This window comes from Camelus bactrianus, chromosome 6 (genome assembly GCF_048773025.1).
Source record: "Camelus bactrianus isolate YW-2024 breed Bactrian camel chromosome 6, ASM4877302v1, whole genome shotgun sequence".
NCBI lineage: Eukaryota > Metazoa > Chordata > Mammalia > Artiodactyla > Camelidae > Camelus > Camelus bactrianus.
In genome coordinates this window covers 29,286,513-29,298,355 of record NC_133544.1, presented here as the reverse complement: position 1 = coordinate 29,298,355, position 11,843 = coordinate 29,286,513, and the positions used below count along the sequence as shown (strand labels likewise).

Sequence of the window (11,843 nt, the reverse complement as noted above, 5' to 3'; positions counted from 1 at the left end):
GTTATCCATGTTGCTGTGTATATAAGTCATTTGTTCTTTTATACAGCTGTATAGTATTCCATTGTATGACTATGCTACAGTCTGTTTGTCCATTAAATTAGGCATTTGTCATCACCATCAATCCATTTTGCAAATAAGGATGAGGAAACTGGGGCCCTGAGCTGCTTACTAAATTTTCAGCCTGAGGTCTCAGAGTGAGGTTGACTCTGAGCAGGAAGCTGTATCCAGGTCCCTGACTCCAAAACCAGCCAGTTACCTGGGTGACAGAGCCTCTCTTTCCCCCGCAGGGCTGGAGTGGGAAGATTTGAACTCTGTCCCATGTGCATCAGCTCCTTCCCCCTGAGGTAAAACAGGGAGTCAGGGGCAGCTACCTGACTGGCTTCGGGTAGTGAGAAAATTACCTCAGGTTTGGTCATGGCCAATATTTGTTTTTCATTGTCCCCTTGATAGCGCAGAAACGGTCGTCACTCACAGCCCTGTACCTTGAGACTCGGCCTTTGCCAGTATGTTGAAACAACAGCAAACAGCCTAAATGCGGTGGAGGCATCCTCGTCCCCTGATCAGCAGCTGGCTCTCCTGGCAGCCCCTGCCCTGGCTCCGCAGAGACTAGTTTCCCACGATGCTAACTCAGATGTAACCCTTGGGGGCTCCTGCAAAAGACATTGTATGCCCTCGGGCCAGAAGGTTTCTCTGTAAGCCAACCTTTACCCACAAAGAGGTGGGTCACCACAGGGCCCCCTAGTGCTGACCTGACCTTAATAAAAGGCCAAGATTTCACCCTGCTTCCCAACTCTCTGAATCCCTGCTCGCTGCCTAGCAGGCCAGAGACCGGCCTGAGGAGGGCCGTCGGCAAGAGGGCAAGGGGGTGGTGAGGAACCTGGCTGGTCTCCCCTGCCCCACCTCCAACCTCAGGTAGCGTTCCAGTTGGTCCAGTCAGATGTGATTAAGTGCTTGGCTACGTGCAGAGAGGGAGACCCCGGGGGAAGAAGGCACAGGGCCAACTCTCGAGGCGGCCCTAGGGCACCCTTTGCTCCATCAATCATTAACAGAAACCACCCCATGGCAGGAAGAGAAGGGGAAAGTCCAAGGGGGTGGCCTGCCCCTCCTTTCAGGCACTGTCCTCCAAACACACCAATCCAGGGCCGCGTGAGAATGAGATCATGACACTCAGCGGAGGGGGTGTGTGCAGAGTCATCTAATCCAACTGGCCCAAGGGAGACAGGAACTAACTCCGGTCGACGTGCAGTTACTATGTGCTAGTGACTGTGCCAAATGCACTCAGTGTGCCAGGCTAGGACATGGTAGGGAAATGCAGGCATGGAGCGAGCCTGCCTGGGTTCGAATCCTGCCACTTCTGTGTGACAAATTCTCTGCACCCCCGTTTCTCCCGAGGTAAAATGGTGGTAGTACAGACCTTCCCCTGAGGGATCGTTCTGAACGTTTAATGAGTTGACACACAGAGTTCTGACTCCCCAGCACTTATGAAGGGCTGTCATTGCTATGGTTCACTTGATCGTCAGTTACCCCTCAGGATATAGATGAAAAATCCAAGGTTGAATCATTGGCCCAAGGCACAAGCTGACATAAAGGGAGCTGGGATTTGAACCCAGGTTGAAGGGCTCTAGCCTCCATGTTGTGGAAACTTCCTCCTACCATGTCCCTCTCTACCCAGTAACCGGTGTGTGTGAGCTAGTTGGCTGCAAAACCCACCTCAGGTCTGCCTCCGCATTCTCCCAAAGGTCCTCCTCTTACCAGTGTGTCACTGAGGTACAGCAAGCTCCCAACCCTCCTCCTCCTGAAAATGAGGCTTCCAAGCCTCAAGGGGTAAATCATTGCTGAGGGGCCAAAAGAGCTCCTGTCTTTGAGCGGCTCCAAGGGAAGAACTTTAGCCAAAGGCCAGGCCATGGGTCACAGGGCCAAGAGCCATGGAGGCCCTGCCCAGCCAGCCCAGACCTTGTTAAGGCCCCCAAAACAGAGACGACCCAAGGTCCAGGGCAGGAAGCCTGCTGACAAAGGCCGGCCTGGCCTTTCCTGCCCCACTTCCCCCTGTGGAGGCCTTACTTCCAGCTCTCTCTGCATGGTTCCCTACCAGCTGGGCTCACACTTCCCTGGACGCCCTGCCAGCCTACAGTTCAGGACTAGGGCTGCTGCTGAGGCCCTTCATCTCCTAATATCCTGGAAAAAGAAGGAGCCTGAAAGGATTCTGCTATTTTGTTTCCCAAGTAGCTTTGGACCTTGGTATCTCCTCCAACTTTAAGATCTATATGGTAGAAAATCAGGTTCTTATGGTGACCATGCGTGGGCGTGGGTGGCCCAAATCCCAGCCATGAGAGTTTCCTGTGGAGATGCTTAGGTAGGGTGAAGGGTCAAGTCCTGGTGACAGAAAGCTTCCCCAGGCCATAGGGAGTCTCCTTGCCTTTACAGCCAGTCCCTATACTCCAAGGCCTCTGGGAATCAGTGCCTCCATCTTTGTTGTCACTCAGGGGACTGACTCCAGTGGAGGAAATTCTGGGCTGGCCAGTGGGTATGCTCAGCCCCCTTGGAACCCAACCAGTGTCTCCACGAGCTGGGGAGTTAAAAGGATATCTTATCTGCCCTATGCTCATCTACGCCTACAGAAAATGAGCTCAAGATGCATGATTATATAAGTGTCTTTTTGCTTTTAGTCAGAGAGGAAGATCACTTGTCCTCACCACCACAATCACCACACATACACATACACACACGCACTCATTCCCTTCTTAAGTGACAGGAGGCCTACCTAGGTTCACTCCAGACCCAAGCTTTTCCCCTTCTTCCATCACCAGCCCCTGCCCTGAAAAATGTAATAGTCCCTTTTTCCCACCTCACACCCCTGCCCTACAGCAGACACTTGCTGGCCAGGGAAAGAAGAGTCAACAGGGTACCTAAGGTAGGTCTCCCCCAGCCTCAAGGTCAGCCCTGGCCCAGCTGATGTCTGTTGCAGACCTGCCTACTTTGGGAGAGGCCAGGTGGAGTTCAAGTGGAAATTCAGATTACCCTCAAAACCTGCTGAATGCAAGGAACTGAAGACAGCCATACCTCAAATTACAATATCCATCCCTACCTCCCCCCAAAAATCTTCCCAAGAACCAGACTCAGGGGTTTCAGGATCCAACCTCTCGATGGCAGGCAAAACACCCCCTCTAAGTAATCATCCGGCCTTGGCTGGGGGTCCTTACCCTCCGCAAGATGACAGGCTGTCTTGCATGGCATCGGAGGTGCAACAAGCATTAAGGGGTGGGAACTGTTGACTTCCTGTTATGCTGGCCATTTTAATACCCTTCCCCTTAACAGCCCTCCAAGTACAGCATATGTTAGAGCCAAGTGAAACCACCCCTGCCCCCAGTGCCCTGTGATTGGGCCCCTCACCACCCTGGAAGCTCCTGAGCCTGCAGTGGTTCATCATACCCACCCCAGATAGGTGTTAAGCAGCTAGGGCTTCAGGTCAGTTTCCTGTGTGGGTAAAAAAAGAGCCTGGAAACACCCAAGTAAAAGAATGCACTGGAGATTCACTGGAATGCCATGTGCCACATTCCCCTCTTCACCATTCCAGCACCTCAAACACCACCCAAAAGAACTAAGCCCACAGGCTGGGCAGAGATTGGAAGCCCCCATGCCTAAGCTCTCCGGGAGACCCTCTGAGGCTGCACAGGTAGGTGAGGCTGGCTCCTTGTCAACAACTAACACACTGGGCAGACAACAGAAATACAGGCTGCTTTGCGATACACCTCCACCCCATCCCCTCTAAGTTCAGCAGCCTTCCAGCCTCAACGAAAGGAACCAGCCACTGGTTTAGCTCTAAGGATGAGAAGAAATCAACCCATGCCCTCCTCCTCCTCTTCCCAGCACCTACCTTGTCTACAAACGACAAGCCCGCAGGTAGAGTAGAACACAAACCAAGTAAGACCAGCTTCACCATCAATGTTTCTTGTAAAAACGGGGTTTATTGATTTTTAAACTGCAAATAGTCGTTACAAAAAGTTTTTTTTTCTTTTAAATAAATTCACACAAAGAAAGAGAAATAGAAAGCAACGGTAGTGACCAGCAAGAGGAATAATAATTACATTCATCTTAACGTGTGTGTGCCAGTTGTTTGCATTAACATTGGAAAACTCCAAAACCTGGAATCCAGAACCTCAAATCTGCAATCGGAATGTCTTGAGATGGGCACGTGGAAGTCAAAGGGTTTCTTTTTTTTTTTTCCCTTTTAGAAGCAATACATAAAAAGTTGTTTTCCTTCTGTACTGTCACAGGACTTCTACATACATTCTCAGTCCTAGTTGTGAAAGGCCTAAAGAGAAAGAAACTCAATTTGCAGTCCAACACAAAGGGGGGAAATTTCTAAAATAAATAATCCAACAGTTTTTTGCATTTTTTTAAATTAATTTTTCATTTTTTTAAAATAAAATAACCAAAAAAAGTGTAAAGTTACAAAAAAATGTCGTTGAAGAATAATATATTAAAACTGTGGAAAAAAAGGAAAGACACGTCACAAAATTTTAAGATTAATATGAAGATCATAATTTAACATAAAAGAATATATTCTATGGATTTGTCATCCCGATAAATATGAACAAAATTAACAAAAAAAAGCATAGTTTGGCAATAAATACGTTTTGATAAGTTAAATAAGCTTTTTTATATTGATGTGCAGTGACAAGCAAAATTTTTGCTCTCCAATTTCTGAAAGTTATATGAAGTTTAAAACCCAGGGAAAAAAGCATGGCGTGAGTGCTCTAACGATAGACCTACGGTATTCTAGAGCAAAAACCATTAAAGCTACTTCTACGGGAAATCGTTTTACACAGATATTGTATGTGGAATGAATACCATTAACTGCTCACCCCTTACATGTTTTTTTTAAGCTTTTCTCTCATTTTTTTTGTTGTTATTTTCTTTTAAGATGTCACATATGAACTGGGGACTTTAGCACCAAAATCAAGTCTCTCATAGTCCATCTAGCTTCCCCTTCCTCCCCACTTAAAAAAAAAGAAAAAAATTAAATCACAAAGTCCCACTTATGTCACAATCTTCGTTCACGTTTGCAGTCTTCCTTCCTGTAGACCTACACGAACCCAGGCAAGATTAGTCAACAGAGGTTCAGGTCGGGAAGAAAAGGTTTTGAATGTCAAGATAGGTTTCCCCAAAAACCCAAGTCTGGCAACAGCTCTCCCAAGGGGGGTGCAGGGGCTACTGGGGAGAGGGGAGGAGGAAGTGTGTGGGAGACCGAAACAAGGGAAGGTGCAATTGTGTTGCCAGTGGAGGGAGCTGCTGGTTCTGGGTTCCCCCCCACCTCCCCCTCCCCCTGGGCAGAGGCTCCGGGAGGCCCACGGGTGCCCTCTGGCGCTGAAGAGGTAATGTAGTCACAGTGACAAAGTTAGATTACAAGGCACTAAGTTGCTTCTGTAAACTGTTACTGCTTTTTCTTTTGTGATTTGGCACTTAAGGCTTAAGCCGGAAAAAAGGCATCTACTGACAAATATGGAACTTGTCTGTTATGCATGGTAAGTGGGCTATAAAATCGAGGGGAGGGAGTTTCAAGCCAGAGGAAGCTACTGACAAATTGACTTGTCCTTATGTTAGGGGGGTTTAAAAGAGGGGGAGGGAGGGGGCATTCCAAGGTTCTAGGGGACAGGGGTTGAGCTTAACCTTATTAATGTAGGGGTTTGTCAGGAATCAGATGGGTAGGGAGGTGAGGGTAGAGGATTTGGGTGCGGGGTGGGGGTGGGGATGGAGTAGGCAGGGGGTCCCTCCCTACCCTGGTTTAGTCATCTGAGATGGAAAGTCTGCTGAAAATGGGCAGGCGTCTTGAGTTGTCCAAAGTAGGGGAGTCTGAGCCACTGTGGCTGCTGCTGGAGCTGCTCAGGTAGCCCTCCTGGTCCGAGAGAGAATCCTGAGGGCTTGGGGGAGAGTCAAACATGTGAGGGGACTCAGACATGGGCCGGAAGAGGAAGGTTGTCGGGGAGCCACCCCCAGGCAGCCCCATGCTAGGGGCAAAGAGGCTCGCCAGCTCCTGGCTGGAGAAGGCGAAGGGGTTATTGGTGCCATCGGGCAGGGTGGGTGAGCCCAGGAGGTCATCAGCGCTCAGGATGGGGGGTGGGGTGATGGACGTGGGGCTGTCCAGCAGCCCCGTGGCAGCGGCGGTGGCAGCGGCACTGGGAAACCCAGCAAAGCTAAAGCTATGCTGGAGGCGGGGACGGTCAGCGGAGAGGTCCCGGGCCCCGGCCAGGGCACGGCGCTCCTCGGCGTTGTGGATGAAGTGGCAGCGGGGCCCATACGGGCAGAAGCCGATGGTGTGGAAGGTGCGGCACAGCTCCGTCTTGTACTTGGGGTGGCGGGTCAGACTTCGGAGCTCATGGATGCCGTGTGCGAACTGGCACTTGTCCCCGTACTTACAGGCGCCGTTCTCCTCGAAGGGGCGGCACAGCTCCGTCTTGTAGCGGCTGGAGTTGACCTGGCCGCTCCCTGGCTGCTTCTGGGTGGGCAGCAGCCGCTCGCCGCCTTCTGAGAAAGAGCGGTCTCGGAAGCGGCTGTCGCGAGAGCTCAGAGCTGGAGCTGGCTCGCCCTTGAGGGTGCTGAGGAGCTGGTTCTGGTGGAACTTGGAGCTGGGCAGGGTGACGGAGTGCCTCCGGGGGAAGCCCCCACCGGCAGGGGTGCCCACCGCCTTCCTGTCCAGCAGGCAGCCCCCGGCACTGGGTGTACTGTAGTTGAGCATCTTGTTACCCTGGAGGGGAGAGAGAGAAGAGAGACCATGATTAGTGAAAAGGCCATCCACCAGGCCCAAGAAGGCTTACCTACTAAGGGCAGCTCCCTCCACAATGAGAAATGCTCCCTCTCTCTCAGAGGAACTGTCCCCACCTATGCCCTGGCAAGCCCCGCTACCCCCCTCTTTCTCCCATTGACCAGCAACAAGGGTTTACTTTGGCCCCACGCATAAGAAACTACAAAAATCCTGGCCTGTGTAAGAAACTCTTACACATGCACCTACTCCGTGCGGATCCCTGGAATGCACCCCCATATCCTGTCCCCAATGCTACCACTTTTATCCATAAAATCCAACTTCTTTACCTCCCAAATAGATTCCTCAGTTTAAAATATCTCACACAACTCACAAACTCTAGTATCCCACCCCCCTAACAAAAACAGGTAAACCTCAGGAGACCGACTATGAGCTAGGTCTCTTTTTAATCAGTCCCTGCTTAATTGACCACCCCCCACCTCACGCCCCACGACTTGGCCTAAGACTCTCAACTTCCTCCTTCAGAAGTGTTCCCCTCCTTTGGCAACAGGTTTCCAGACTGCCTTTGGTTTACCTTGCTGAGAAGGGGAGAGGGAGGGCCAGGAGGAGAAATCCCTGGTGGGGGTGGGAGGTGATTCCCAAATGTAACTCACTGCCCCATGCTCCCAGAAGGGATGCCTTCTACAATGATCTCTCCCACTATTCACCACCCACCCCACCCCCCTCCGCTGGGAAGATGCCTTTGCAGTTAGTCTCCTGGCTGCGAGGGCAGACTTGGATAAGAGCGCCAGTGTTTAATCTTTAACGCAAAGCTGCAGGTGGGAAGGAAAAGAAAAGCACCACATCCCCTCTCCCACCTCCCAGTCAGTAATGGATTTGGGGGAGGGAAGCAGAGCCACCGCAGGCAGGTTTGTCTTCCAATGGGACCTTGCTCACCTGCCCAAACTGTACTCAAGATTTGGAAAGGGTGTGAGCAGGGGACCTGGGAGTTGGCCCCTAGCCTAAGTGGGTGTCATTGTGCAGATTCTAAAGCTGGTCCCTTAGGATCAGCTGCGGGGGATCGGGAATCTGTAACAGCAACCACCCCACGGAGCGGATTACAGGAACCAAGTTGAGAGCCTGTTCCCAACAATGAGGTTCATTTAAAAAGTCCTGCAGGGGGAGAGGGGGAAAGAGAGAAACAGATCAAAGAGCAGGAGAGCCGGCAAGAGAGGGAAGAAGTGCTGGAGAGTTCAGGCAGCCGCCAGGGCGACTGGAGTTTGGGAAAGCGCAGGGAAGGAAGGAAGCTGAAATTCACACTTTTTTGATGTTACTCTTCAGCTCCAGGGTGTCCCTGCACCCCAACCCTGCAGCCCTGGGGCCCTGGCAGCTGCACCGACTGGAGAAGCAAGCTGGGAAAAGAGAGCAACATGACCCGACGTGTTTAAAAGAAGGCAAAACACTTTGGCAATTAAAAGTAGCCTAGCAGCTTCCCTCTTTCAAATTGGGGAGAGGGGGCGAAAAAATTTTAACATCCACAGGCCTTTTGTTCAGTACACATAAACCGCACTCCTGGAACATCCCAGATTTAAAACTTGCTAATTTCCACACCGGCTAGCAAGCTAAACGTCTTAAGCAGGCCCCCATTAAACCCTTCCTCCTCGAGAACCTTGTGCTCAGACCAGTATTTTGTCGTCGTGTCCCCCCATCCCCTCCGTATCGACGAGTAGAGGTGCCTCGAAAAACAAGTACAGAGGTGAACCCGAGTTTCATTTTCACCCCAAAGTTTGCATCACGATCGGCTATTACAGGAGGAAGTCTGGCCGGGCTGGGGCGAACTGAAGTCCCACTGCAGACTCCTTTGAATCACAACTCATGGCCTTTTTCTCGCAGATCCCAGCCTCTCCAAAACAGAGGGGGAAACCTACCAAAACGTCGTCCTGAGACTCGCTTTCCCGAGGGACACCCACCTCCCGACCCACAGTCGGGCAATGTGGTTGGAGAGACTCGAACCCTTCCCGGCAGCGGCGACACCCAGAGCGCGCCCAGGGAAACCGAGCCGACTAGCGAAAATGGGCTCAAAAGCAGCACGTTACGGACGAAAGAATGAAAGAAAAACTGCCCCAATCACGGTCAATGCCCTGCGTCCCCCGGGAAGCCCCACGCAAACTTTGTCCCCCCAAACTTCCAAACTCTGGTCTCCAGATTCCCATGTAATCCCTGCCAGGAACTGCTGAAACTCGAAGGGTGGGGAGGAGAGCCAAATTCCTTCAAACTGGGGTAGGGGGTGGAAAATGCGGCGGAGAAAACAACCATCTCACCTCTCCTCTTACCCCTGCCTTCCCAGACCTAAACTTTTGGGGGTTCTTTTTGAGGACAAAAGAAAAAAGAAAAAGACTTTGAAGAGCAAACGCTCCGCCCAACTTTACCTTGCATAAAACTTCGCTCAAGTCGAAGATGGTGGCAGACACGAGGGTGGTGGTCATTCTGGGCGCTCACACAGGGCAGGGACGAGGATCTGGCGTGCCGTGAAGGTCCCGGTGCGGGGAAGGCGCAGCCTCCGGCTCTGCGGTCTGGAGTCCCACACGCCTGCTCCCTGCGCCCCTCGCCTTTCTGACTCCCGGGTTGGGGCGCGCGAAGCCCAATTTATATAAGTTTCAGATTTGGTGGGCTGGAGGGGGAGGAGGAGCTTTAAACTTATTTAAATAAGGAAGAGGAGGAAAAAAAGTTGATTGACACTCAAGTTGAATCAGCCATGCGGTCAAACTCGGGAGAAAAAAAAAAAGAAACTTTCAAAAGGAAGAAGGGGGAGGGGAGACGAGGAAAGAAGGCGAAGAAAAAAAAAAAAAAAACCCCACTGAGAGTCGCGCACAACTTTTTTTTCTTAAAGAGGAAAAGTTTCGAGTCCGCTCGCTTGGCTACCCCGCGCTGGAAGCGCCCCTCTCTGGGGCCGCTCGCTCCGGGGGCGGGGGGGGGGACACCCCCCCTTTGTCAGCCTGCTACCGCGGCTGTGTGACATCACTCATTCCACCCTCTTCGGGGTTCTTGTTGTTGTGTTGTTGTTTTTTCGTCGGGCAGGAAGGCGGGCTCGACTTTCTCTTTTTGCAAGCAGGAGCAGAAGCCCGTCCTTAGCGCCCGGGCTGCGGTTTCCATCTTGAGCAGATCTCCCTTGAAACTTCCCCAAGTGGCCGCACAACTTACTCTTTTCCTGAGTTCCCTTCCGCACTCAGCCCCCTCCGCAAACCCCGCGGGGAGAAAAGATTGGAAATTTGGGGCACACAGAGCGTTTAACTCTAGGGTTTTGTTGTTTTTCTTTCCAGGGGCCGGGGGGAGCGTTGTGGGGGAAGGAGTAGGGAGACTTCCCCCTACTCGGTAAGATCTGGCCTGGCGGGGGCGAGCAGAGTGATTAAGCTCGCCGCACGCGTCTACACTCCCGCTCGCTTTGCAGCGAAGACCGTCCGAGTGTGGGCCAGAGAGGGGGTGTCGCGAAAAAGACCACCGCCCGGGAGGATTGTTTGTTTTAACAGGCCTGGGAGTGGTATTTATTTCCCGCATCAATCTTTAAACATTTTTGTTAAGAAAACCTGACTGCTCATGAACGCCCCTTCACTGCCCCCCCCCCCAAGAAAACCCACCCAGCGACGCACAACTTTCCCCGCCTGCTCTGAACCCTGGGCTGCGTCGAAACTCCCCCTACCAATATTCACACCCCTAGACGCTTAAACAATTTTTTAAAGTTACTTTGGTAAGAATGAAGGTAAAGAGATGGGGGAGGCGACGCTTAACTTATTGTTGTTTCTCCCCCGCCCCCGCAGGAACGGAACATATGGCTTGTCACACTGCGCTGTTTTGGCGGCATGGGGGCGGAAGGTACGGTATCCTCTAAACAGAAAGGCCCCCAACTGATTATCACTCCTTTGAAAACTGGAAAGTATATATTTATTTACTCATTGGTTCGGATGCCCCTCCACCTACCCACATATAAAGTTGTTAACGCGTCTACAACCGCCTCCTCAGCCTCCGCTGAGGTGCTGGAGTGGAGACCGCGACGGAAATCGCGAGGCTGCAGTTCTTTCCTATTTCCCCGCGTGCCCGACCGCCTCCTCGGCCCTCGCACGTTTCTTCCCAGCACTCGAGGCCGCCGGGTCTGTTATGAAACCCTGTGCGCTGAATGGTTCAGAGCGGGTTCCATTGCGATGTAATTAGGTCACCCCATTATGAGCACGTTTCTTTGGAAAGGACGCGGCGAGCCGAGCAGAGCGCATGAGTCGCACTCTCGAGACAGACAGACAGACAGACAGACAGACAGACAGACACACACACACACACACACACACACACACACACACACTTCACTGCCGGTCTTATTTATTCGACACGCACACGCTCTTCACTGCATGTCTTATTTATTCGTCAGCCTCTGAGCAAATCCGTAAAACTTCCAAATCACAACTGTTTTAGGAACCTGTTGTTTTTCATCTTCGCCAAACACAAAATTTTTGCTGCAGCACAAACCTACGTGATCCCCCTTCCGGCCTGCTTTTATTTGTCCCCTCTGACTTAAATTGATGGCCCCCATTTTTAACCAGCCGCTGTCCCTTGCTTTTTCTTCTTTTGCTGTCCAGCCGCCTGTTGCTTCCCTCCCCCGCTCCCATTTTTCAGCTTTTCTTGAAATCTGGCAAGCGCCAGAAAGGGAAATAACTTCCATCCACCTTAATTTAAATCATTCAAATGTAAGTTTTTTTCTTAAAGGGATGTTTGCTCACTCTCTTCCCCACTCCCAAGACGGAGTTGGGGGGAGCGTTTAGTGCAGTTTGTTAGTGATGAGGTAATGAGTTCCAGATTTCAGGACAGAGTAGGGTGCGCGTTAAAACCACAAGGTTAGTTTGCGTCCTGATGTGAAGCTACTTCGGTTTTTGATTCCCTCACTACCCACCCCTCCCACCAAAGGACCCGTTGGTCTTTAAATCTAGAGGGTTCGCGAAGCTCTGCTGGGGGGAACGGGGGAGGGGCGAAGAAACGGGGATGGAACGCGAGGGGGATGGAGGAAGGGGACCCTGAGCGGGCGGGGCCCAGGGCCAACCCGGACCCGCACCCGATGTGC

The 11,843-nt window shown here is 51.8% G+C and overlaps 1 protein-coding gene across 1 annotated transcript; it reads right to left on the bottom strand.

The window, feature by feature from the left end:
- Positions 1-3,945: 3,945 nt before the first annotated feature.
- Positions 3,946-9,380, bottom strand: ZFP36L1 (ZFP36 ring finger protein like 1). Its single transcript, XM_074365337.1, has 2 exons — positions 9,169-9,380; positions 3,946-6,745 (listed from the first exon to the last, which is right to left on the bottom strand). Exons 1-2 carry the CDS (start codon positions 9,223-9,225, stop codon positions 5,786-5,788), a joined length of 1,017 nt encoding a protein of 338 aa, XP_074221438.1. The 5' UTR covers positions 9,226-9,380; the 3' UTR covers positions 3,946-5,785.
- Between the last annotated feature and the right edge of the window lie 2,463 nt (positions 9,381-11,843).

What these genes read in the sequence shown, in the direction of transcription:
- ZFP36L1 (XM_074365337.1), bottom strand. Translation starts at nt 9,225, where the DNA reads ATGACCACCACCCTCGTGTCTGCCACCATCTTCGACTTGAGCGAAGTT. An exon ending in TGAGCGAAGTTTTATGCAAG is followed by an intron (nt 6,746 to 9,168) that starts GTAAAGTTGGGC and finishes TCTCCCCTCCAG; the next exon opens with GGTAACAAGATGCTCAACTA.